We start from the raw sequence: 25697 nt of genomic DNA on the forward strand, positions 1-25697 counted from the left end.
TTTTTCATCCGGTTTTCAAGATTTTTTTCGGATTTTTCACCTGAAAACTCTAAAAAATTCAGGGTATTGCCAAAAATCCAGCACACATCAAAAAAACATTGGGACTTCTCCCATTGACTTATATGCAACCTCGACAGGTCTGAGATGCCGGATTTCCTGATTCGGACTTTTGACATCCTCGGGGTTTAATAAATTCAGAAAGATTCGTGATTTTTTTACAAGTTCGATTTTATAAAAAAAAAATTCCAATTTTTCGTGATTTTTGCATTCAGAGTTTAGTAAATAGCCCCCTAATTGATCGAGTTTTTGTCGAAAAAAACCCCTCAAATCTCTTTGATTGATAGACCGAAAACTAGCGAAAAAAATTCAGATGTCATGAAGGCTACAAACAGCTTCAAATGGTTCAAGAGACCTCTGCCATTGACTTCGACAGGTTTTAGCTGGAGTATTTTCAGATTTGAGATGTTTCCGGCGTCGCGGTATATATATATATATTTTTTAAAATGAAAATTCACGTTTTTAAGAAAAACTACTCTCGCAAACTGAAATGTTTTGGGGAAAAAAACAACTACTCTGCCTTTAATAAATAACCCCCTAAGTGACACCTACAAATCATTTTAAAATAATGATCTGGCACCCCCATTGCTTTTTAAGAATAAAGGGTACTTCGTATTTTTTCCCAGTGGAGTATCTATTTCGATGAATAGGACTAGTCAGAACATACATTTTGCCTATTGTATTCATTTGGAAATATGTTTTTTTATTCCTTGCACCAAACAACCATGGAAATAAAAATGTAAAGTCACATTTGTGGCCTCGATGGAGTAAAATTGATTTTAAAATGAGATAGCTCTCGAAATCTTTATAATAATAGCATTGGGGTTGTATGGGAATCAGTGCACAGTGATAGTAGTACAGGTATGGGACCTGTTATTCAGAATGCTTGGGACCTGGGGGTTTTCTGGATAATGGATCTTTCTATAATTTGGATCATTGTACTTACTAGAAAATCATATAAACATTAAATAAACCCAATAGGCTGGTTTTGATCCAATAAGGATTAATTATATCTTAGTTGGGATCAAGTACAAGCTACTGTTTTATTCCTTTTAAAAAGGAAATCATTTTTAAAAATTTGGATTATTTGGATAATTGAGTCTATGGGAGACGGCCTTTATGTAACTCAGAGTTATCTGGATAACGGGTTTCCAGAAAACAGATTCTATACCTGTATATTATCTGTATTGGCATGAATTCTTGTATACTTTTACTAAGGGGAGGGTTTATTACATTCTGAAATTAATTTTTTCATGGGATTTGAGAAACAAAATGAGATTTTGAGATGAATCAAAGATTCACAAAAGAGTTGATTTTGTGAATGTGGAATAATTGTGATTTTCAATTGATTTTTTCTCTAGGAATAAAGAGTTCTTTCTTAAAATATAAGGCTCAAAACTTTGTTGTAGAAAAACAATTCCATTGAGTTTGAGTATTATTTATTATTTGAGTATTATTTATTGAAAGAGTTTTTTTAAAGCCATGAATTCACCCAATAACATTAGTTCTGGGGCCTGGGTGCAGACCTATAAGCCACCACCCTCTCTGGACCCAGTTTTCAGTGTAGATTTGCATCGATGAAAACATCCGGAGGGTGTTTTCATCGGTAGTTGCGCCCCTAAATTGACCATTGAAAGTGGGTAAAAGTGGAGTTATGGAATTAGGGAGCTATTTACTAAAATAAAACATTTCCTCATAATTTCAATAAAATAAAATTAACCAAACTCCCATCCACTATTTTACCTTATTAATAAAATAACTATAACAATTTGGCTCTGAAAAAGTCTCGATAAATTTGTGAAAAACCCTGAATCGTACAAATTTTTTGGATTTGACTGTAGAATCCCTGGATTTTTTCGAGTTATTGCCAGAAAACCTAAAAATTTTCAGATTATCGTACGAAAACCAGCGCAGACCACAATATCCTCAAATTGGAAAAAGAAAAATCTGCCATTGACTTCTACAGGACCTAGACAGGTTTGAGGTGGAGTTTTTTCGAATTCATACTTTTAGCAGCTTTGGGATATAAGAAATGTCAAAAAATTAGAGGTTTTTTTCCTATAAAAATTTGAATTTTCCCCTTTAAAAGCCCGACCAGAAAAATTCGAGCTTTAAAGGTATAACAGGACACCCTGTCATCATCTGTTGGATCTTAGGAGCGGAGAGGGTAATCGCGTGACTTTTTGTCACAAAAACAAGAAAAAAATGTTTCCCCCTTCCCACCCCTAATTTGCATATGCAAATTAGGATTCGGTTCGGTATTCGACCGAATCCTTTGTGAAGGATTCGGGGGTTCGGCAGAATCCAAAATAGTGGATCTAGTCTATTCTGCATCAAGCACAAGTCAAAGACGTTTGTAATTTTTCCGTTTAACTTGTAGAGCTAAATATATAATTTTTCTGGTGTTTTCAGAAGCTGCAAAACATGCAAATTCCTATGCAAATCTCCAGCCCTGGAGGACAAGTGTGCCACTAAGATTTGTGTGAATAGTTAGAAGATAGTTAGTCACTACCAGTATTTGTCTTTACTCTTTGCTGGGGATCCCTTCCTGACCATATGGATGAGTGTGGTTGGAACCCTCCAACTCCCATACCAAGATAAGAACAATACTTCGGCTATAAAGGAGAAGCAAAGGCTAAAACTAAGTAAGCTTAATCAGAAAGGTCTATATAAATACACCTGTAACCCTCAAAGTAATGTTGCTCTGAGTCCTCTGTCAAAAGAAACACAGAATTTCCTTCTATTGTGTACTCATGGGCTTCTGTATCAGACTTCCTGTTTTCAGCTTAAACCTCCAGGGCTAGGGCTTGAGCATGCTCAGTTTGCTCCTCTCTCCCTCTCCACTTCCCTTTCACCCCTCCCTCATCCCCTCCCTGATGTAATCTGAGCCCAGATAACTAAGCACTGAGAGACTCAGGCAGGAAGTGATGTCACAACAAGCTAATATGGCAGCTGCTATCCTAAACAAACAGAGAGCTTCTGAAGCTGTTTACTCAGGTATGGTAAAGCATTCTGCAGAATAAATATATTGTTATAGCTTGCACTATTGTGGCTAATCTGTTGGCAATAAACTTCTTTAGTAGCTTTCCTTCCTCTTTTAAGGGTAAGACATGTCACAGTGATACAATAATCCTTATGCACAAGTTATATCCTTTCTTACTCAGTCCTTTTCTACTTTTAGTTCACCATAAACTCTAAGTCTATCTCAGGTTCTCATGAGCTTTTTATATACTTACATCTGTTTGTTTTTCCTTCCTCTTTACCATGTTTGGCAGAAGGCAGAACTTGGTAAGACTGTGACCACCAGACGTAATACTCAGGAAATCAGGGGCTCAATGTGTTACTGACTCACGACTTCTTCTCAGAGAATGAACCTCAGAGCTGAGAGCCACTCACAACATCCAACAACCAACGATGAACCTGCTCTTCACGTTCCTCCTCTTATGGACATGCCAAGGTAAGAGGCAGGGAATAGAACCATTTTCAAGTGTCAGGCTGTTTATATTCTCTGCACATTTGGTTGTGACTCCTGAAACCAAGAAGCCAACTGAACTCCCACTGCAACAGCAGTTTTTCTTTCTTCTTTGCTACAATATGATTCCAGTAATGTTTATACTTATATCATGAGATATTGTCCGAATGTATCTATAAAAAAATTATATTTGGATTTGGAGTCTGTCTGTAACTTTAAGCAAAAATGAGTAGTAACTGAAGTGAGTCGATGGCAATAAAAAGCTTGTGCCCAAGTAGATAGTAATATTACCAATATAACATGAATGGAGATGGGGCAGAAGTGGGCCTTGGTATTGAGCAATTTAGTCTACGTGTTTTAGCTCTACGTAATCACTCATGTTTTATTAATAAATACACTGAACTGTGGCAGCTAAATGGATTAAGTTCTCTTTCCCTCCATGTCTCTCTGTGCAGGAGGAATTTATAGCAAAGAGAAGAAGCCATACTGTACTATCCAGACTGGGTCAGTGCGAGGGAGGGAGGGAGACAGTGTCACTATCCCGTGTTGGTTCAGTTACCCCGGGTATCAAGGGAACAGACCCAACAATCTGAGAGTCTATTGGAGAGAAGCAAAGGAATCCCCTTGTGGAAGCAACATTATCATTTATAATCACACAGAGAACTGGGTCCATGGATCCTACACAGGGAGAATCAGCCTGGAGGGAAACCCCAAGGAACAGAATGTGGTGTCTCTCCGGATCCAGAAGATCAGACGCACGGATGGTCCAATGTTCTGCTGCCGCCTGGAACCAGAAGATAATGGATTAGAACCATTGCAAAGTCTCCAGGGGACATTCATACAATTTCCAGGTAAACTGGTGAAACATAAAGAATTCTGGTGTCTGGGTCTCCCTGCAGAGACAGAAATATCACCTGACCCCATGTCATTAGGTTAATAATAATAAGGTGCTCTGGGTATTCACGAGGCCTTAGTTCGTGTTCAAATTCAGAGGACAGAGTAGAAGACGAAATTGATTTTAAAAAAAACCCCAAAGCTGGATTAAAGGGCATGTAAAGGCAAAAAAATGAAATCCCATTTTTACCAATATATCTCCAATATACTTTAATTAAAAAAATATGTACCGTTTTTATAAGAAACCTGACTGTCTCCCTTCAATTACCTGCTGTGGATAGGAATTGTCAGATGGTCCCTAACTGCTAAGCAGGGAAACAATCATACTTATGAACAGCAGGGGGAGCCCCCGCCTTACTTCCCAGCCATGCAGAACTCAAGCAGCTTTGTTTATGACGATCCCTAAGCAGCCCAGACCACACTGAGCATGTGCACAGTCTTAGTCTTACAAAGATGTATAACAAAGTTACAAGATGGTGACCCCCTGTGGCCAACTTTGAAAGCATAAATCATTTGTTTGATTAGGCTTGTGGTGCAGTAAGTTCATGTTTATATTTAGTATACAAAATACAGCCTTATTCTATTTTAGACTTTACATTCCCTTTAAAATCTCCCTGATGGTTTGCAGTTAGACATCTGTGAGCAGGAGAGGGACATATACTCCTGGTTTCTGTATCATATAACTATATGAGGGTCATGAGGGTGGTGCACTAAAATGGAAGCACCCAATAAAGTACCAGGACTAGGGGTAGACAGAGGAGGTGCATCCCTGGGATGCAATAGAAGGGGGAGCTAGACACATACTTGTTCTGCCCACCCCTTGCTCGATGATGATACTGAGCGGCAGATACAATACATTTCTTCCTGCTGTGCAATGCTAATGTCTCTGCATTATTTCCCCCCCCCCAACTCGTCACTACAGTGGGGGTGTTCAGGGGTACCTTGAGCCCAGCACTGTAAAGTACTTGCACCCAATCACACTCCATACACTTCTGAAAAGTTGCACAGAAAGTCGTTCCATCCATCCTGCCTCTTCTAATATGGTGGTAATTCCAGGGTTCCCAAGGGGGGGTTGTGCAACTCCAGACTTCCACCAAAAGAACATAAATACCATTATTAATATAATGACACAGTGAAAGTGACACAAGTAGTGACACAATATTAGCTGCTGATTAATTGTACCCTGTTCTTGAAAACATTCACATACAGTAGTGTTTATATTGATAAATTGGGCACAGGATTGCCCACTTGGTGCCCTAGGTACTAACTTAATGTTAGGGGCCCAGTCCCAGAAGCAGTGTGGGCTGGAGAGGCTAGAAAAACCTCCACCACTACTGGAGTCTAAAGCTACTGTCCCACTTGGAAGCCATCGCTGATCACAGCTTCCCTGATTGGCTAAAATAAATCAAATATTGCTGTGCATTCCTCTCATGTTACATCTATGTGGATAAGGCAGAGGTGGAAGTCTGCTTTGGTGAGGGAACATTTTCAGTCTATCCATTTGCAGTGATCTTACTGGGAAGTCTACGGTTAGAAGAGTTCTCATGGCCATTGCTGCAGTGATCTTCCTGGAAAGTTTGGGGTAACTGGGGTGCCCATTGGCCATTTTTCCGTTGATCTTACTGAGAAGTCTAGAGTTAATAGAGTTCTCTTAGCCATTCCTGCAGTGATCTCATTGGCATGAAATGCAGGTGCCACATGGAATGCTTTGGGCCACACTATGTCATGAAATGGCAGGGCCACTGTGTCTGTCTTTGGGCTCATGTTGTGCTTCTGACGCTGCCGTTGTAAATATGGAAAAGTGTTTGTTTTTGGAAAATAGATACAGTATTTTAGGGGTGTGGCCACAAAGTGGGCATGGTCAAATTGTTTATATCTCTTGATTTTAAAGTGGAGGCCTGGTGGAAAGTATGGGACCCCAAACTCTACCTTGCCTAGGGCCCCGTTTAACATTAATCTGGCTCTGCTTGGGCACACAGTCTCACTGATGCTGGAATTCTGGGTGGAAAAATGGCAACTTGTATCCAAAAAAAATGACCTTTTATATTTCTCCTCCCTGCAGGTGAATTCTCAGTACAACAGGTGGATACAGTTCCTGCCATTGAGGGAGAAACCACCATTATCCCCTGTCTTGTTCATTCTGCACCCGGGGGAATACGGGAAGTAACATGGCGGTGGGGGGACAGTCCTATGTGTTCTGATAACCCTAATACTATGAAATGGACATCAGATGACAGGTCAGAGAAGCCCACAGAGTTCTCACTGGTGGATTTCCCTAGAGACGTCTCATTACGGATTAAAGGAGTTGCTCCGTCCCATAGGGAACATTACTGCTGTGAGGTGCGAGTGAGAGATAAAACTAAGTGTCCAAGGCACAGAGCTGGGAGTTGCAGGTAACACAACTTACTTACTTACTTACTTACTGTTATAGCAGCTAAACTGGATAAGCAGAGGGCCTCCTATAAAAGAGGTGAAAGCAGCATGGGGAGCACCTCGATTTGTTAATTTATTTGCCATCTTCATGACTATCTATGGCACTTCCACTACCCAGAAATGTAATAGATGATGGAGGCTCTTATGTTTGTCATTTTAATGGGGTTCCCAGTGATAGGACCCTCAGGCTGTGGGTATCACATCAAAGCAAACTCAGAAAACTAGAGCTTGACACAGATTCACTCTATTCACTTGTTTGTGATTTTTAGAGGCAACTTTATGCAATGGTGAAGTCTCACCTTCTATTTGATAAATACCCCCTAAATACAAGTGAATAGAGGTAATCTTGGCATTGTGTTGATAAATATGCTCCATATTGCCTTTTATTTCTGTTAACTCTTTGTTTGGATACATTTAATCATGTGACCCTACGGGGCACATTTACCTTGGGTCGAATATCGAGGGTTAATTAACCCTCGATATTCGACTGCCGAATTAAAATCCTTCAAATATCGAAGTCGAAGGATTTAGCACAATTCGTTCGATCAAACGATCGAAGGAATAAACGTCGAACGATTCAAAGGATTTTAATCCATCGATCGAACAAAATTCCTTCGATCAAAAAAACCTTGTAAAGCCTATGGGGACCTTCCCCATAGGCTAACATTGGCCTCGGTAGGTTTTAGGTGGCAAACTAGGGGGTCGAAGTTTTTTTTTTAAAGAGACAGAACTTCAACTATCGAATAGTTGAACGATTTTTACTTCAAATCGTTCGATTTGAAGTCGAAGGTCGTAGTCAAAGGTTGAAGTAGCCAATTCGATGGTTGAAGTAGCCAAAAAAAACATTCGAAATTCAACATTTTTTTCCTCTATTTTCCTCTATTCCTTCACTCGAAGCTAGTGAATGGGCCCCTACATGTCTTCTGTGTAATTTCAGGGGAACTAAACGCCCAAAACAAATACACGTGGAATTGCTCTTTCCTGAGCACTTTTGCAATGTTCATGAATTACTGTATTGTCCCTAGTTTTTAAGCAGGGGCGTAACTACAGAGGAAGCAGGGGGCCCAGGAAGTGTAGGGGCCCCACGAGTGCCTAATTAATGACAAATTTCAACATATATTTGTAAAAAAAAGGACAACCTCTAAATATGGGGGCCCTAAAATTAATTTGCTGTGGGGCCCAGTAACATCTAGTTACGCCAGGTATTAGCTGTGCATTTGATCCAGAAAAAGGCAAAGAAACGATCCTGTTGCCAACTCTTAAAGGAGAAATCAACCTGTGGGGAAAAAAACCCTGTACCCCCCACCCCAGGTAGATCTCCCTCCCTCCTCCCCCAGGCTAACTACCCAGGCCCGGATTTACAAAGGGGGTGCCCCTAGGCTGTCTCCGCTTATCGCCCCTGTATGCATACCCCTCTCTGTCTGTGTTCCCTTCTGCCTGAGGCCCCCAGTATCTCTCTTCCCCTCCACTCCCCTCCCGCATCATCCTCCCGTCCCCTGCCCTTCCCTGTTATCCTCACCTTCCGCATCGTCCTCCCCGTCTCTTTGTGTATGCCCATGCACGTATATTCAAGATGTGCGCAGTCGCATATACCTGCAGAGACAAAGAGATGGGGAAGACAACGTGGAGGTGACGCGGAAGGGGAGCAAATTATGTCATGCCACCCCTGAATTTCTGCCACCCTAGGCTGGGCCTTTATGGCCTTGCCACAAATCCGGGCCTGCAACTACCCCCCGGGGAAATGCCCCGTACTCTATACTTACCCCTCGGCGCAGATTCTTCCAGCGAAGTTCCACGCGTCCATCTTCCAGTTCCTTGGTAAGCTGACTGAGACATCGGCAATTTCTGTGTTATTCCGCACATGCGCAGTTGTCGCAAACCAGCAACCTGTGCAGAAATACCAATCTCCCAGGCAGCTTACAGAGGAGCCGGAAGATGGACGCGTGGAATTTCGCTGGAAGAATCTGCACCGAGGGGTAAGTATGGAGTATGGGGGATCTCCCCGGGGGGGGGGGAGGGGGAGGGAGGGCTACCTGGGGGGGGTACAGGGTTTTTTCTCCACAGGTTTCTCATGTAATACGTAATTGGTGCAAAGAGTAAAACATTATCAAATGTTTTATCGTATGATTAAATGTGAAAACATACCATATTAAGTTACCTAAAAGTTATAAAAGAATACAATATCTCTCTTATCACAAACAATATAAATACTCTATAATCTTGATATTAAAAGTTAGCAAAGTTTCTCTTGAAAACCATCAATATAAATATTAATTATTTATTTTGCTTCTTTTCAGCCTCTGCGCCCAGTGATACCTTCTCTATTACCCAGAGTCCAAAACTCACAGTCCAGTCTGGAGACTCAGCCTCCATCAGCTGCACCTTCTCTTCTCCTCACAACAGAGACCCCTTGTGGGTGGGAGTTTACTGGCGAGTGGGGAACCGGACGGGACCATTTGCCTATCACCCCTCCCAGGAGATGGTCCATCCCATGTACAAGGGGAGGACAGAGCTGAGGGGGAAGGCAGATCTCTATATAAGGAACGTGCAGGAGGCTGATAATAACACCTCGTATTATTGTTTTGTCATGCTCAGATTTTGTGAGGACATTAACAAGTTCAGTACAGAGACCATTCATGGGACAGGGAGCAGCCTGCATGTGACAGGTAAGAGTGGGACTGATTACTTATAGCATTAATACAGTAACGGCAGGATCAGCAATGCCTTTATTTCCACTTCTTTTAGTTCCTTCTCAATGGAAACTGCACATCATTCTCAGTATCCGCTGTGTCCTTCTCTGCATCATCATCACCTGTGGGATTCTGGGATATCGGAAGGTAAAAGGTAAGTGGGTTTGTTAATATAGTTTGGCCCCAGGTAAAACATTATCTTCATATACTGACATAATTATGACTGGGACCAGAAAAAAAACATGGATTTGACTCCTTAAAATAAATAAAAAAATAATTTGAGATTAAAAGTTATAGGTCAGAGCTTCAAATTTAAAGGTCAAAATTACATTTCTTTTGCTGATCACAGCGTTCAGTGCAGAATAAAAGTACCTGGAAGCCTTGAGCAAGTATTTGAGATTTTTAATAAAGGCCTCTGCTCTCTATATATCTGTAACCTTGTTATGAGCTAAGGGGGTCCAGTCTGAAGGTCAGTTAGGGGGAGATTTGGAGTGAGTGTTTATTTGTACCCTGGGTACCCCTGGAACTATAGCAGGGTGACTGTTACCCCAATGTTTCTATATATCTGTAACCTTGTTATGAGCTAAGGGGGCCCAGCCTGAAGGCCAGTTAGGGGGGATTTGGGGTGAGTGTTTATTTGTGCCCTGGGTACCCCTGGAACTATAGCAAGGTGACTGTTACCCCAATGTTTCTATATATCTGTAACAGGCAGGAATACAGCAATTTACAAATAATGAACTTCCTGTACAATCTCTTTCATCAGGAGATGTTGCTCGGGTGACATTGTGGACCCTACAATGAGAAGATTTTACTACAAGTTCCCTTTAACTTAAATGCAGAAATTTACAGAAGTTTCTTTCAATGCTTCTAAAGACATTAAACACAACCATAATACCACCGCCTTAATAAAGAGATATAACTATTTAATACACAAGAGCCATGAATATCCTGTAAGTTTTATCCTTATAAATGGTACGTAGTGATGTCATCGGTTATAATCTGATCTTAGTGATGTCATCGGTTATAATCAGAGCGTAGTGATGTCATTTCTATCACATGACTCACTGAAACTTGTGTACTATAATAAATATAGTACCCCTTGATGCAGAATATGAGGATATTAGAAGTCACATTGGAGTTCCACTGCCTTGTGCGTTTTATATGGTCATGGAACTCCTTGGTAACTTACAATATCCTTATATTTTACAAGAGGGGGTACTTTATTCACTATATTCTATATAATCATTATGGCAGGAGTTCCTGAAAGGATTGTAAATTTGCTGTAATTAAGGCATTTTACAACACAAACTTTTGGCTCCTACTATCGATTAAAATAAATATTCATGTTATTTTATTACTAAAGGAGAACTCCACCCAAAAACATTTTGTTGCATAATGGAAAAAAATAAAATGTTTTTGGGTGGCTTTTGGGTGAAACAAGAAACACCCCTTATCTGATGCTGATGAGAAATGAAAGTCAGTGGGGGGTTATTTATAAACAAGGGACAAATTTGCACCTGAATAGTAATTTATAACAACCAATCAGATAATTGTTTTCAGTTTCCAACTTGCAGCCAGTTGAAAAAAGCTAATCACTGATTGGTTGCTATGGGTTACTGCCCAGGTGAAATTTGCCCACTGTTTATAAATGAGCTTTCTGCCTCATATCTCCCTGCTCAGCTGCCCCAGACAGGACTGAGATCCCATCATACAATGTATAAAGGGTTATTTGTCTTTTTTATTGTTCCCAGCAGAGGACAAAGCCATTGAGTAAGGATTGTTAGCATATTGTTTGATATGATTTTCTCTTGTATTTACAAGGACAGGTATAGCAGATATTAAAGTAACAGTAACACTAAAAAATGAAAGTGTGTTTAAAGGAATTGTAACCCTATCTTGACCACCACCTGTATTATAAGATGTATATCATCAATATCTTGTCATACACAGGTTCTGAATCTCCTTTGCAAAATGAAAGGGTACTGGGAATTTCTCTCAATAGCAGTGCCTCCACCTAGTGTAATCTGAGGATATACCTATAGTTGGCCCGAAACAAACTTTATATAACTGGAAGCAAAGGCAAAATTCAATCACATTTCAATATTAACCCTGTCCTGGGGAGGTACCCATGTTACATAGTTTAAATTGGGTTGAAAAGAGACAAAGTCCATCAAGTTCAACCCCTCCAAATGAAATCCCAGCATCCATACACACACCCCTCCCTACTTTATTATTAAAATTCTATATACCCATATCTATACTAACTATAGAGTTTAGTATCACAATAGCCTTTGATATTATGTCTGTCCAAGAAATCATCCAAGTCCCTCTTATAGTCATTAACTGAATCAGCATCACAACATCACCCGGCAGTGCATTCCCCAACCTCACTGTCCTCACTGTGATGAACCCCCTACTCTGTTCCTTTAAATGAAACTTCTTTTGTTCTTATCTGAAGCGGAGGCCTCTGGTACGTGATTCTCTTTATGGGTATAAAGGTCCCCTGCTATTTGTCTATAATGTCCTCTAATGTACTTGTAAAGTCTAATCATGTCCCCTCGCAAGCGCCTTTTTTCAGAGAAAACAACCCCAACCTTGACAGTCTCCCCTCATAATTTAACTCTTCCCTCCCTCTAACCAGTTTAGTTGCACTTAGTCTCTGCACTCTCTCCAGCTCATTTATATCCCTCTTAAGGACTGGAGTCCAAAACTGCCCCCATACTCCAGATGAGGCCTCACCAGGGACCTATAAAGAGACACAATTATGTTTCATCCCTTGAGTTAATGCCCTTTTTTATACAAGACAGAACTTTATTTGCTTTAGTAGCCACAGAATGACAACATGTTGTCTACAAAAAACCCTACATCCTTCTCAGTTGAGGAAACTCCCAACTCCCATTTAGTGTATAACTTGCATTTATATTATTTTTGCCAAAGTGCCTAATTTTGCATTTATTAACATTGAACCTCATTTTCCAGTTTGCTGCCCAGTTTTTCAACTTAGTCACATCACTAGTATCATCTGCAAAAATAGAAACAGTACTTTCAATGCCCTCCTCTGGGTCATTAATAAACAAGTTGAAAGGCAAAGTGACTAGAACACAGACCATGTGGTACTCCACTAACAACACTGGTCCAATTAGAAAATCTTCCATTTACCACCACTCTTTGTAGTCTATCGTTTAGCCAGTTCTCTATCCAGGTACAAATACTATGTTCCAGGCCAACATTCCTTAATTTTACCAGTAACCTTCTGTGTGGCTCTGTATCAATTGCTTTAATAAAGTCTAAGTAAATCACATCCACTGCCATCCCAGAATTGAGGTCCGTGCTTAACTTCTCATGAAAAGAGCAAAGAATTAGGCATAAAACCATGCTGGCACAAACTCATAGTATGATTTGCTATGAAGTTCTGTATCTTATCCTTAATCAACCCTTCATAAAGCTTTCCTACCATTGACATCAGACTACTGGCCTATAGTTTTGAGGATAACAGGATCCTGTTGAATTTCCTCATATATGAACCATGCATCATTAATTGTATTACTAGAATTGGGAATATTAACTGGTTTCTCATTTTTGTAGACGGATAAAAATATGTGTTTAGAATCATAGCTTTTTTTTGTTCTCATCAACCAGCTGACCCTCCACTGATATTAAGGGTCCAACCCCTTCCTGCTTCATTTTTTTTAATATTAACATATTTAAAAAATAATTTTGGATTCTTTTTACTGCTTGCTGCAATATCCTTTTCCATATCGATTTTAGCTTGCCTTATAGCTTTTTTTGCATGATTTATTTGCCTCCTTGTAACTTATAAATGATTCAGCTGTCCCAGCCAACTTGAAAGCCTTAAAAGCAGGTCTTTTCTTACCCACCTCAACACCAACACTCTATAAGGGCCCGAAGGCGCAGCAGTAATAGTTGCGGACCAAACAGGAGACAAAAACCAGGTTCGAAGTACAAAAGGGTTTATCCAGAAGAATCGTCAGGGTACAGGCAAAATATCAGTTCAGGCGGCAAACAACGGAGACAAGGAAACAGGCAAAGATCGGTACACAGAAAATCAGAATCAGAAATCACACCCAGGAACACAAGTCAATGGAACCTATAATTGGGCAAGGAAGAAAAGGGCAATGGGGTTTAAATAGTCCATGGCTTGGCGCCAAAATGTCGACGCGCTGGCGTCAGACGCGGACGCCAGCGTCCCCACGCTGGCGTCCTGACGCCAGCGCCCGATTCTGATGCCGGCGTCCGTTCCGTCGCCGGCGACCAATCCCAGATCGTGAAGATGCCGATGTCACAGGACAGCGCCCAGCAGGAGCCATGTGGTGGAGCAGAAGGTCGCCATCTTGGACGCCATCTTGGGTGAGTGTCATAGTTTCCATTACACACTCTTATTGAATCAAAAAAAGTCTTTGCTTTGCAACGACATTCCTTGCTTACAGGGGAATATGCTGACATGTATATTTATTAAGACACAGTCCCACAGTCCCACACTCCCACTTTTTCTGAACAAATACAGTCCCAGTCCCATGAGCTTTATACCGAAGGAAGCGCTACATGCCCCCTTTACCTCTCCTTTGGACAGAGGCAGTAGCTCCCATGTAGCAGACTATCGAGCACAACCTGTCCTCACACAGGGGCACATACCCTTTCCTCAGGCCAAAGCTCACTTAGGGCTCACACAGAGATGGTACTGGCATCCGCCGCATCTCATAGTCTTCAGGTGGACTCCAACGCTCATCTGAAGTGTGAGTACATCCCAGCTGCTTTCATAGGAATCTTTTTACATGCAGCTCCTTTACTCCAAATGATTATTGGGGTCATGTTACCCCCTAGCCCAACAAGGGCATTAGCTTCTCAATAGCCTGGGGCCTTTCCTGCAAGAGCCCCAGCCAGAAACAAGTAACTCCATCCTGAAGTGAAACTGGAAAAAACCTATCTGAGTACATGGAAGCTCAGCTTTATAAAGAAATTATAGAACATTGACACCTTCTGTCCAAATCTGGAATGTCAGGGCATACTGCACAGGGACAACAGACTCACTTATCCAATTTAGGTTCAACACTTTCCAACCATGTGGAACTATTAGGACCATAAGTGAACTAACCCTATGGGTCACTACAGAAAGCAATATAATGTTCTGTTGCTCTGCACTGGTAAAACTGGTGCATTTGATTCAGAAACTCTACTATAGTTTATATAAACAAGCTGAAGTGTAGCCATGGGGGCAGCCATTCAAGCACAGGATACACAGTAGATAACAGATAAGTACTACTATAGTTTATATTAACAAGCTGCTGTCTATCCATGGGACAGCCATTCAAGCACAGGACACACAGTAGATAACAGATAAGTACTACTATAGTTTATATAAACAAGCTGCTGTGTAGCCATGGGGGCAGCCATTTAAGCACAGGATACACAGTAGATAAAAGATAAGTACTACTATAGTTTATATAAACAAGCTGTTGTGTAGCCATGGGGGCAGCCATTCAAGCACAGGATGCACAGTAGATAACAGATAAATACTACTATATTTTATATAAACAAGCTGCTGTGTAGCCATGGGGGCAGCCATTCAAACACAGGATACACAGTAGATAACAGATAAGTACTACTATAGTTTATATGGCTGCCCTCTGTGGCTAAATGGCAGCTTGTTTATATAAACTATAATTGTCTGTCTGAAGCAAACACACCAGTTGTACCAATGCAGAGCAACATTACATTATATTTTTATATATTTATATTTCATTACTTCAAAACACTTTGGTGTTACTGTTCCTGAAACTATCTATAGATAAAGTTTCATCTGAAATAGAAGTTGTGCTCAACACTGGGAAGAGTTGAATTGTTATTGAATGAAAATGATGAAAACATTTAAGTAGAAAAGTGTAACTATATGGGGGACACTCTTCCTGCAGATGAGTAAAGCCCAGATTTACACAGACTTTCAGGCTTCTTTTAGAACATCAAGGAAAAAAACGTATTGTGTTTTGTAATAAATGTTTTAAAAGGAATAACAGTGGACATATTTAAATATTTGTTACTATAAATAATCACAAACAGTTCAATAAAAGGAGAAAACATTATAAAATATATAATTTCCTGGTTCTGGGGGCAAGGGAAAACAAACAGAATGAATTACTGGGAATAAGAGCTGACTATTTATCACTTATTTCAGGGGCATCAGGTAACTGGACACTTCCCCACTTAGGAATGTAAGAGGGCGTGGCCTAGCAGGATAAATCTTAAGTTTTTTAATATCCTCCGGAGAGTATGGACTGGACCATGAATTTAATGACTATAACATCTTATGCAATTTCTCTCCAATGTTCCCATGATATTTAGTGGTCTTTCCTACTGGTACCATACTTACCAAACATTAACACTGTGCGACACACACATGTAGAGCTGACTCACAAGATATATGGGTAGAAACAATACAATTCTACCTGTATCTGACGATTCACAGTGGCCAATATTCGGGTGCCTTCAAAGGTGCCTGATCAAAATTTTACAACCAGCCCGATCAATGAGCCGATCAGTCAGATCGTCTCCCACCATACATGTACCAAATATCATACGATACTATTGGTGCATCTATGGCCACCTTAAGTCATCCCTACATGGGCTTTCACTCCCCCCACACATGTGTAGGGACCGTAAGGTTAATTCCCTTATGGTCTGAAACCACATGGTGGAAATCCCCTGCTTCTTCAGCTACAGGGTCTACCCAGAGTGTTGGAAGGGGCTGGAGCCTTTTCCCTATGTAGTGTGTCTGGCAGATACCGGAGGGTGTCACAAGGTGTCGATGCTGCACAACCTTTGGATATATACAGAGCCATGTGCACGCACTGCCTGTGTTCTAGTTTCACTTTTTATGCAGGACGGAGTGACTTGTCTGTTGGGTTGCTGCAGGGTGGACCTCAGGCTATGGCAGGGATCCCCAACCTTTTGAACCCGTGAGCAACATTCAGAAGTAAAAGGAGTTGGGGAGCAACACTACCATGAAAAATGTTCTTGGGGTGCCAAATAAGGGCTGTGATTGGCCATTTTGTAGCCCCTATGTGGATTGTGAACCTAGATTGAGGCTCTGTTTGACAGTGCACCTGGTTTTTATACAACCAAAACTTGCCCCCAAGCCTGGAATTCAAAAATAAGCTCCTGCTTTGAGGCCACTGGGAGCAACATCCAAGGGGTTGGAGAGCAACATGTTGCTCATGAGCTACTGGTTGGGGATCACTGGGCTATGGAGATACACTACATGGCTGCTATGCCCTGTGTGGGTTCAGGGATAACTGGACCCTGATAGTCATGAGAGATGCTGCCCAGGATGTGAGATGGAATCCTGGAGATGGATGCCTATTGGAGCGGCTTTGCTGTTGGGAGCAAATGTCCTAAAGATCCAGCAAGTTATGTGCTCGGCAATCGAATAAGAAATAGGATTATCCTTCTAGTATTAGATTGTGTTGTTGGGTGCCAAATTTCCAGTACTCGGAGAGCACATAAAGTATTTTAAATCATCATTCAGTGTATATTGCAGGGAAATTGTGCATAACATGTTTAGGCCCTTCAGCCTTCATCAGGTGCATATTATATAATGGCACAGAAAGCAAACATTTAAAACCCTTCACCCCACCAACAAGTATCACCAGCTCCATGGTGTGGCCAGGTTCATAGATAATCATTAGAACCATCTTGTGGCCTACTCACCTACATTTCACAATCATGTATTAAAGTACAAAATGCACAATATGCTGAACGTATAACTTATGTATAAATTATATCCATAGAAAGAGTCAATTAGTAGTAATCTCCTACCACATTAGCATTGAAACAATATTCAGTCCATAAGTCTTTAAGGAATAAATTAATCCATAATCAGCCCACAATGTATCTGAAAAAGAGAGGTATATATTATAGGAAACATTTGTAAGACATTGCTTCATTCATCCCCAACGGTTCAACTGTATTCATTTTATCTATACACCATGCCTCTCTTTGTAAGTGTAGGGTTTTCGGTCCTTGACCGCCCTTCCACCTGCCACGCCCTTAGAGCCCCTCACTTAGGATCCAGAGATCTCCGGGAGACAAGTAGTACACCACACAGGATATGATGCAAAACTTGTCTGTTTATTAGCATGTAAAGCTAGATTTTATATTCTTTGCATGCCCCCTATGGCCCCTCCTTTAACCGCATACAAGGAGAGAGACAACAAATAGCACAGTGTGCAGAATCACAGGAATAGAGCATGTGTTACATTTAGAAGACGCAAACAAGTTACATAGGGTGGGGGAGGCAAAATGTCAAAGTTACAGAAATAACTAAAGTGCAACAGCTGAAGTTACATACATTTTAGTAACGGTATGCAGTTTCTTCAAGATGTACCTTGCAATTACAGTTACAAGCAATTAACTGTGTACTATAAGAATTTAAAGGTGAAGGCATAAGAACCGTGATTTTAAGCATATTCCTACAATCCCTCCTTTCATCCCGAAGGGATGACTCAAATGAGAAGGAGAGACTCACCTCAGGGAGTGGAGCCAGAGCGAAAGGCTATTGTACAAATGATATGAGTTGCACCAAACAGCACTCAGTTATCTTAACTATGCTATTGCCATAAGGATGAGAGTGGTATTTTATTGGAGAAGGATGGAATTACCTTTTTTGGCATCTTTGTTATATCCTCTATGGTGTTAGAGGGTTTATAATATAAGGCATGCTGCAAGCGGTAAAAAGAGAGTGTGTGCATTTCCAGCAATCAGTTATGTTAGGTGTAGCTGCTGCCATAACATGTATTTAGTACTTTTAGGCTCGAACAGTTGCAAAGTCCACAATACACAGTGACCACAATAAAACAAATTCTCGGGCAAAAATATGTAACCCAAAAAGATGATGTGATTATAACATTTTGTCCTCGGTTGTTGTCCTGGAGTATGATCTTCACCCGAAGGGGACCTCCATGCATTAGCATTGGATATTGAGGTCCCTGGGACTTAGGTGGTGCAGGGAAAAGAGGCTTTATTGTGTCCTGCAATTCCCCCACTTACACAACTGGTTGAAGCTGAGTGTTCTTACAGTGTGATGAGTGCGTCCACTTGGGCTTCCACTCCAGTTTCACTGCAGTATCTGTAGCAAGAGGCACTTGAAGTGGTCCATCCCAGCACAGCCGGAGTGCCTTTGGATGAGGACCCAATTTCCGGAAGCAAAGCTAGGTGATCATGGAACCTCTGCTGGATCTGGTAATGCAGAATAAACTCAAGAATACAGTTTGGTCAGTTCCAATGCAACTGGGTAACATACTGAGTCAAACTTCCATGGTTCATGCAAAGTAGATCAGCAAGAGTAAAGCATTGAGTCATGCATGCTGGTCTTCCAAAAAGGTATCTGTGATCCTAGTTAGGCATAAAAACTAGGTTCAAAACATCTGGCCATACAGTCCTGGTTTATGCACACACCTTGCAGAGTCTATTTTAATGATGCCATTTAACTTTTCCATTTCAACTTATGGATGATATACTATGCAAAACTTGATGTATTACTTGTCCAGTGAAATGTGTACCGTGGTCTGTGGACAATGCCTTTTGGCAGTCCATATCTGTACATTATCTCCTAAACAGGTCATTGGCATTGGTCTCCAGCGAAGCCTCTGGTCAAGCTTCTAGCCAACCAGAGAATTGATCAACATAAACAAGTACACATTCAAAAATGCAACACTTAGATAACTGAATATAATCTATCTGTAACATCTGGAATGAATATATTGCTTTAGTAGGATGCTTAACAAGTGTTGGAATAGTTTTACCCAGATTATGTTCTGCACAAATAGGTGTACATCTAGCATTAAGCATTTGTTCCTTCTTTTCAGACATACCTTGGTTCTGAAGACCTGATAAAACAGTGCTAGAGGCAACAGGTAGAACATGTAGATTATGCCAAGTACATTACCTTAGTACAATGAGGTCATAACACCCAGTGTGTACCTGAGAGACCGTATATGCCTATATTTTGACTGTTGGCAAATAAAGAGACACATATAAATACAATAGACCCTTCAGTCTGAGCAGAAAAGACTGCTTGTTAAAAGACATGAAAATATTCCTGGTTGTAGCTTGATGATCAGGACTAAACACTGGTGCTGCATATTTAGGAAAGCCTACACGATCCCTCCTTTTGACCAGAGACCATTACGGTCGATGGTCAACATATTATGAAATCTGAGGGTGTGCACTTTCCAAGTTAATGAAGAAATATGAAAATATTTTATTTCCTTAGCTGAAATGTCTTATGAGACAAGCGAACAATAGTTCAAAATAATACATAAACAGTACTCTATGGATATATATAACGCACAGGTACAGTAGGTAGGTGCAGAACTGTTGCTTCTGAAAGTTATGAAAATGGATTTTTTTTTAAGAAATGAACAAAAGTTTTATGTGGGGCAGAAACCATTCTGTCTTCCCCACCCTTAGACATAACCTCTATGTTACCCAATTGGCTGGACATGTAAATGGGTATGGACAGATCCCTTGATATACACACAATGGAGGTAGGGCAACTATGGCAAATGTCATCTTAGTTATATTTTCACAATAGCACAATCAACATTAATATAATATTTTTCATACTTTACTCTTATCCTTATTGATTGTGTTAAACCTACATACTTTGCAACATCTCATAACAGGTCAACACAGCACCTTATCTGAACCTTTATCTCTTCGCATAAGACAATTCTTAGCCTAATGGTTACTTTGTTGTCTATTGCACAAATCCCCTTTTTATCTGCAAAACTGCAAACAATGTTCTCTTTATCTTCTGGATCTACATAGGCAACATTGCCACCCAAACTAGATATCTACTACTTGTGACAATACTTAACCTATTCCGCACTTCATTTTTCCATTGCATTTGTGCACAGTATTTTTAATCAAATAATATCTCTTCCTATAAAACAAAAAAATAAATATTAGCATCTGAAATACCTTGTATCTTTCCATTATGCTAACATTAGTAGACATAACAACTACAACTTTATTATTTAAACCAGTTAAAAAGAATTTTCAGCAAGAATTTGAGAAAGGCTGAATTGAGTGGAGGGGGGGGTCAAAAAGAGACAAGTTATAAAACACAGAGAAATATTTTGCTTATCAATTTTTGCTTTGGCTTATTCAATTTAACCTTGTCTGTTGCTTTTAAGACTTGTATTCAGTTTTGTAGTACCTTTATATTTATTTATTTATTTATTTATTTTAATACATCTGTGGTGTTCACTAACAATGTTACACACGACACAAGACAAGCAGTGGCCAGCTGCTTGCCTAAACACTCTGCCTCATGCACACATTCATACACAAATATCTTAGGTAGGGATGTAGCGAACTGTTCGCCGGCGAACTAGTTCGCGCGAACTTCGACTGTTCGCGTCCGCCGAATGTTCGCGAACGTTGCGCGACGTTCGCGTCAAAAATCGTTCGACCATTCGACCGCTAAAATCGAAGGATTTTCGTTCGAATCGAACGATCGAAGCCATTGGATTGAATGAAATCATTCGATCGAATGGCTTCGATCGTTCGATTCGAACGAAAATCGTTCGATCGAACGATTAAAATCCTTCGATCGTTCGAATCGAACGATTTTCGGATGTTCGAAGTTCGCGAACAGTTCGCGAACTGTTCGCATTTTTTGCCGGTGTTCGCGAACGGCGTTCTCGAACACATAAACGGCAGTTCGCTACATCCCTAATCTTAGGCGATCTCTTAACTTAGCAGTGTCTCCTTACTGTAATGACTCTTCTGATTTTACTTTCTTTATCTTTAACATGTTCCCCAAACTCTCTTAAACATACATGATTTATTATCTTTTATCAGAGGAGAATATAGAATGCTAACACTGATGGCAAGATAGCAACTTTCTATCCTATCAAGTGTTATAGTGTTCAATGAGACTTGCTGTTCTTCCTAACAAATACTGCTTATGTGTTTTCTCAATTCTGTTACTCACTGTTCCGGACTAGTTACCTAATTCCTGGACTCATAAATTTGATTAGAAAGACAGCTTGCCTCCAGATTGAATCCAAAGTTTATGTCTCATGTAGAATGACAATCACAAGACTGAAAAAGACAGAGAGGGGGGAAGCAATCCACAGTTGTGGTCACAAAACAGTTAACAGTAGACAATCCATAACACAATTATACCAACATCCTACACTTTAACATTTGGAACATATCACAAAACATCAAAACATATCCGTACATATATTCTATATATACAGTACATATAGGTTGTAATTACTTAAAACAACACTTGTGACATCTGAACACTAGCAAAAGAAATTCCCTTGGGTAAACAACAAGTGGCTTACCTGCCGGCTCTTGGAAATTTTGTTGCTAGACTCAGAGACCTTGCGAATCAATTTCCAATAGACTATATGTATATATATATATATATGACACAAGTGACAGATAGTAGTAAAAGTATGTATTATTAACAATTCTCCATGCACAAACAGTTAGATGTCATTCATGAAGGACATCCACCAGAACATGTTTTGCCAAAAGTTTTTTTTTTTTTTAGACTGACATACTCTTACAACAACAAGGTTAACAACACATATGCATATATTGACAAACAAAAAGACAGGTATCCCTTGTGAGGAACTCCTGGGCGGAGGAAAAAGTTTGACCAATCTTATCACGTGGACACCTTGTGTCAGGCGGGCTTAAAGCCGGGAGAGGGGATCTAACCCTCAGCCCTGTCCCCGAGGCTGTGGAGCCTTGCTACCACACAGACACTCCTTTTCCTTATATTAAAACGGGACACACCACTGTGAGACTACCTAGTAGTTTGATTGTTAATTTTACTTATCGATGCAACAGACACGGTGAGACTTTCAAAAGGAATGTACTCACTGAAAGCTAAGCACCCCGCTTCTGGCACCAGAAACTGTAGGGTTTTCGGTCCTTGACCGCCCTTCCACCTGCCACGCCCTTAGAGCCCCTCACTTAGGATCCAGAGATCTCCGGGAGACAAGCAGTACACCACACAAGATATGATGCAAAACATGTCTGTTTATTAGCATGTAAAGCTAGATTTTATATTCTTTGCATGCCCCCTATGGCCCCTCCTTTAACCGCATACAAGGAGAGAGACAACAAATAGCACAGTGTGCAGAATCACAGGAATAGAGCATGTGTTACATTTAGAAGACGCAAACAAGTTACATAGGGTGGGGGAGGCAAAATGTCAAAGTTACAGAAATAACTAAAGTGCAACAGCTGAAGTTACATATATTTTAGTAACGGTATGCAGTTTCTTCAAGATGTACCTTGCAATTACAGTTACAAGCAATTAACTGTGTACTATAAGAATTTAAAGGTGAAGGCATAAGAACCGTGATTTTAAGCATATTCCTACAGTAAGAGGTGCTATTTCTTGTTACACCCTCTCTGTGGGATATGTACCGCCTCCAAAACCATCTCAATGTGGCTGAACTATGTTTGTTCATATAAAAGTGTTTCCCAACAGGAGTGTGTGTCTTCTTTTTCTCTGGATCATATGTAGAAATGGAATATTTATGTTTATGTGCTCGGCTAATAGAGCTTGGAGCCTCTGAAGATTTCATCACGTGGATGCCTGTTCCAGCTATGTGTGAGCCCCTGGGTGCGTTTGCCTGTGGGAGGGTAGAGAGAGTAAGGATCCAGCGTGTCTCCTGTTTGTGAACAGGCTTTGTTGCTGTGCCTGCCACGTGGAAGCAAATAACCTCTGTCCAGCCTGAAAGGTATTTGGGCAGGTAGCGCTACCTGGGGACAATAGTAACATAGTAACATAGTAACATAGTAAGTAAGGTTGAAAAAGGACACATGTCCATCGAGTTCAACCTTTTAAATTTTTTATTTTTTATTAACTACCTATCTGCCAGTTGATCCAGAGGAAGGCAAAAAACCCATCTGAAGTCTCTCCAATTTGCCTCAGAGGGGGAAGAATTCCTTCCTGACTCCAAAATGGCAATGGGACCAGTCCCTGGATCAACTTGTACTATGAGCTATTTCCCATAACCCTGTATTCCCTCACTTGCTAAACACCATCCAACCCCTTCTTATACCTATCTAATGTATCAGCCTGTACCACTGATTCAGGGAGACAATTCCACATCTTCACAGCTCTCACTGTAACAAACCCCTTCCCAATATTTAGCTGGAACCTCTTTTCTTCTAATCGGAATGGGTGACCTTGTGTCAGCTGGAAAGACCTACTGGTAAATAAATCATTAGAGAGATTATTATATGATCCCCTTATATATTTATACATAGTTATCATATCTCCCCTTAAGCGCCTCTTCTCCAGCGTGAACATCTCCAATTTGGCCAGTCTTTCCTCATAGCTAAGATTTTCCTTTTACCAGCTTAGTTGCCCTTCTCTGTACCCTCTCTAATACAATAATGTCCTGTTTGAGTGATGGAGACCAAAACTGTAGGGCATATTCTAGATGGGGCCTTACAAGTGCTCTATACAGTGGGACCCCCTCCTCCCTTGACTCTCTGCCCCATTTAATACAACTCAAGACCTTATTTGCCCTTGATGCTGCCGACTGGCATTGCTTGCTACAGACAAGTTTATCATCTACAAGGACTCCAAGCTCCGTCTCCATAATGGATTTGCCTAGTGCAGTCCCATTAAGGGTATAAGTGGATATTGTTACATCCCAGGTGCAGGACTTTACATTTATCAACATTGAATCTCATTTGCCACTTAGCTGCCCAGATTGCCAGTTTGTCAAGATCATGTTGCAAGTGTCACATCCTGGATGGAATTAATTGGGCTGATAATTTTGTGTCATCTGCAAACACTGATACATTACTTACAATCCCCTCCCCTAAGTCATTAATGAACAAGTTAAATAAAAGTGGACCCAATACTGAGCCCTGGGGGACCCCACTAAGAACCTTACTCCAAGTAGAGAATGTCCCATTAACAACCACCCTCTGTACCCGATCCTGTAGCCAGTTTCCTATCCATGTGCAAACGACTTCATTAAGCCCAACAGACCTTAGTTTAGAAAGCAGTCGTTTGTGGGGCACAGTATCAAACGCTTTGGCAAAATCCAAATAGATCACATCTACTGCCCCCCCCCCTATCCAGAATCTTACTTACCTCATCATAAAATGCAATCAAATTAGTCTGACATGACCTATCCTTCATAAAGCCATGCTGATTGATGCTCATAATGCCATTCATTAGGACAAAATTCTGAATGTGATCCCTTAACAAGCCTTCAAATAATTTGCCCACCACAGATGTCAAGCTTACTGGCCTATAATTGCCAGGCTGAGATCGTAATCCTTTTTTAAATATTGGAATAACATCAGCTTTTCTCCAATCCATAGGCACCATACCAGATGACAGTGAATCTGAGAAAATCAGAAATAAAGGCTGGTCTAAAACTGAACTAAGCTCTCTTAGAACCCGGGGGTGTATGCCATCAGGCCCTGGAGCCTTGTTTACATTAATTTGTATTAAAGCTTTTTGAATCATATCCTGAGTCAGCCACTGACTAGATTGAGCTGAACCATTCGTGCAGTTATTAAGTGAGCCTGGGAACCCAGACTCCTCTATTGTATACACTGAAGAAAAGAACTGATTTAACACATTTGCCTTATCTGTATCTGTTACAACCATACTGGTACCATTATTTAATGGAGCATCACTCTCAACCTGCATCTTTTTACTATTAATATATTTAAAAAACTTTTTAGGGTTAGTTTTCACCTCCACCGCAATTAACTCTTCATTTCTTTTCTTAGCCTTCCGGATTGCTGATTTACAACATTTATTACAGTGTTTATATTCATTAAATGCAGCTTCTGTCCCTACAGATTTGTAGTTTTTAAATGCCTTTCTCTTCTTTCCCATTAACTTCTTTACCTCTGTATTAAGCCACACAGGATGATTCTTAGAGCTTCTACGTTTAGTCCTTAATAGGGATGTAGCGAACGTCGGAAAAACTGGGCAAACAATGCCTACAAGGTCAACGTCGTTGACCTTGTAGGCATTGTTTGCCCAGTTTTTTTGGCCGCAGCCACTGAAGCACAGAGGCCAGAAAAAATATGCCATATAAATGCTGAAAATAGTCATTTTTTTG

At 40.6% G+C, this 25697-nt stretch overlaps 1 protein-coding gene across 1 annotated transcript in view; it reads left to right on the forward strand.

Annotated features, from left to right (window-relative positions):
• The window catches only part of LOC108711761 (sialic acid-binding Ig-like lectin 14), a 46942-nt gene extending 36418 nt beyond the window's left edge, over positions 1-10524 (forward strand). The window contains exons 2-7 of the mRNA XM_018253790.2: positions 3333-3514; positions 3985-4380; positions 6486-6816; positions 9154-9522; positions 9602-9700; positions 10310-10524. Coding sequence (XP_018109279.1) covers positions 3472-3514; positions 3985-4380; positions 6486-6816; positions 9154-9169 — 786 coding nt within the window. The 5' untranslated portion in view covers positions 3333-3471 and the 3' untranslated portion in view covers positions 9170-9522; positions 9602-9700; positions 10310-10524. The remainder of the gene's footprint in view (positions 1-3332; positions 3515-3984; positions 4381-6485; positions 6817-9153; positions 9523-9601; positions 9701-10309) is intronic.
• Positions 10525-25697: the final 15173 nt, after the last annotated feature.

This window comes from Xenopus laevis, chromosome 3L (assembly GCF_017654675.1).
Source record: "Xenopus laevis strain J_2021 chromosome 3L, Xenopus_laevis_v10.1, whole genome shotgun sequence".
Classification (NCBI taxonomy): domain Eukaryota; kingdom Metazoa; phylum Chordata; class Amphibia; order Anura; family Pipidae; genus Xenopus; species Xenopus laevis.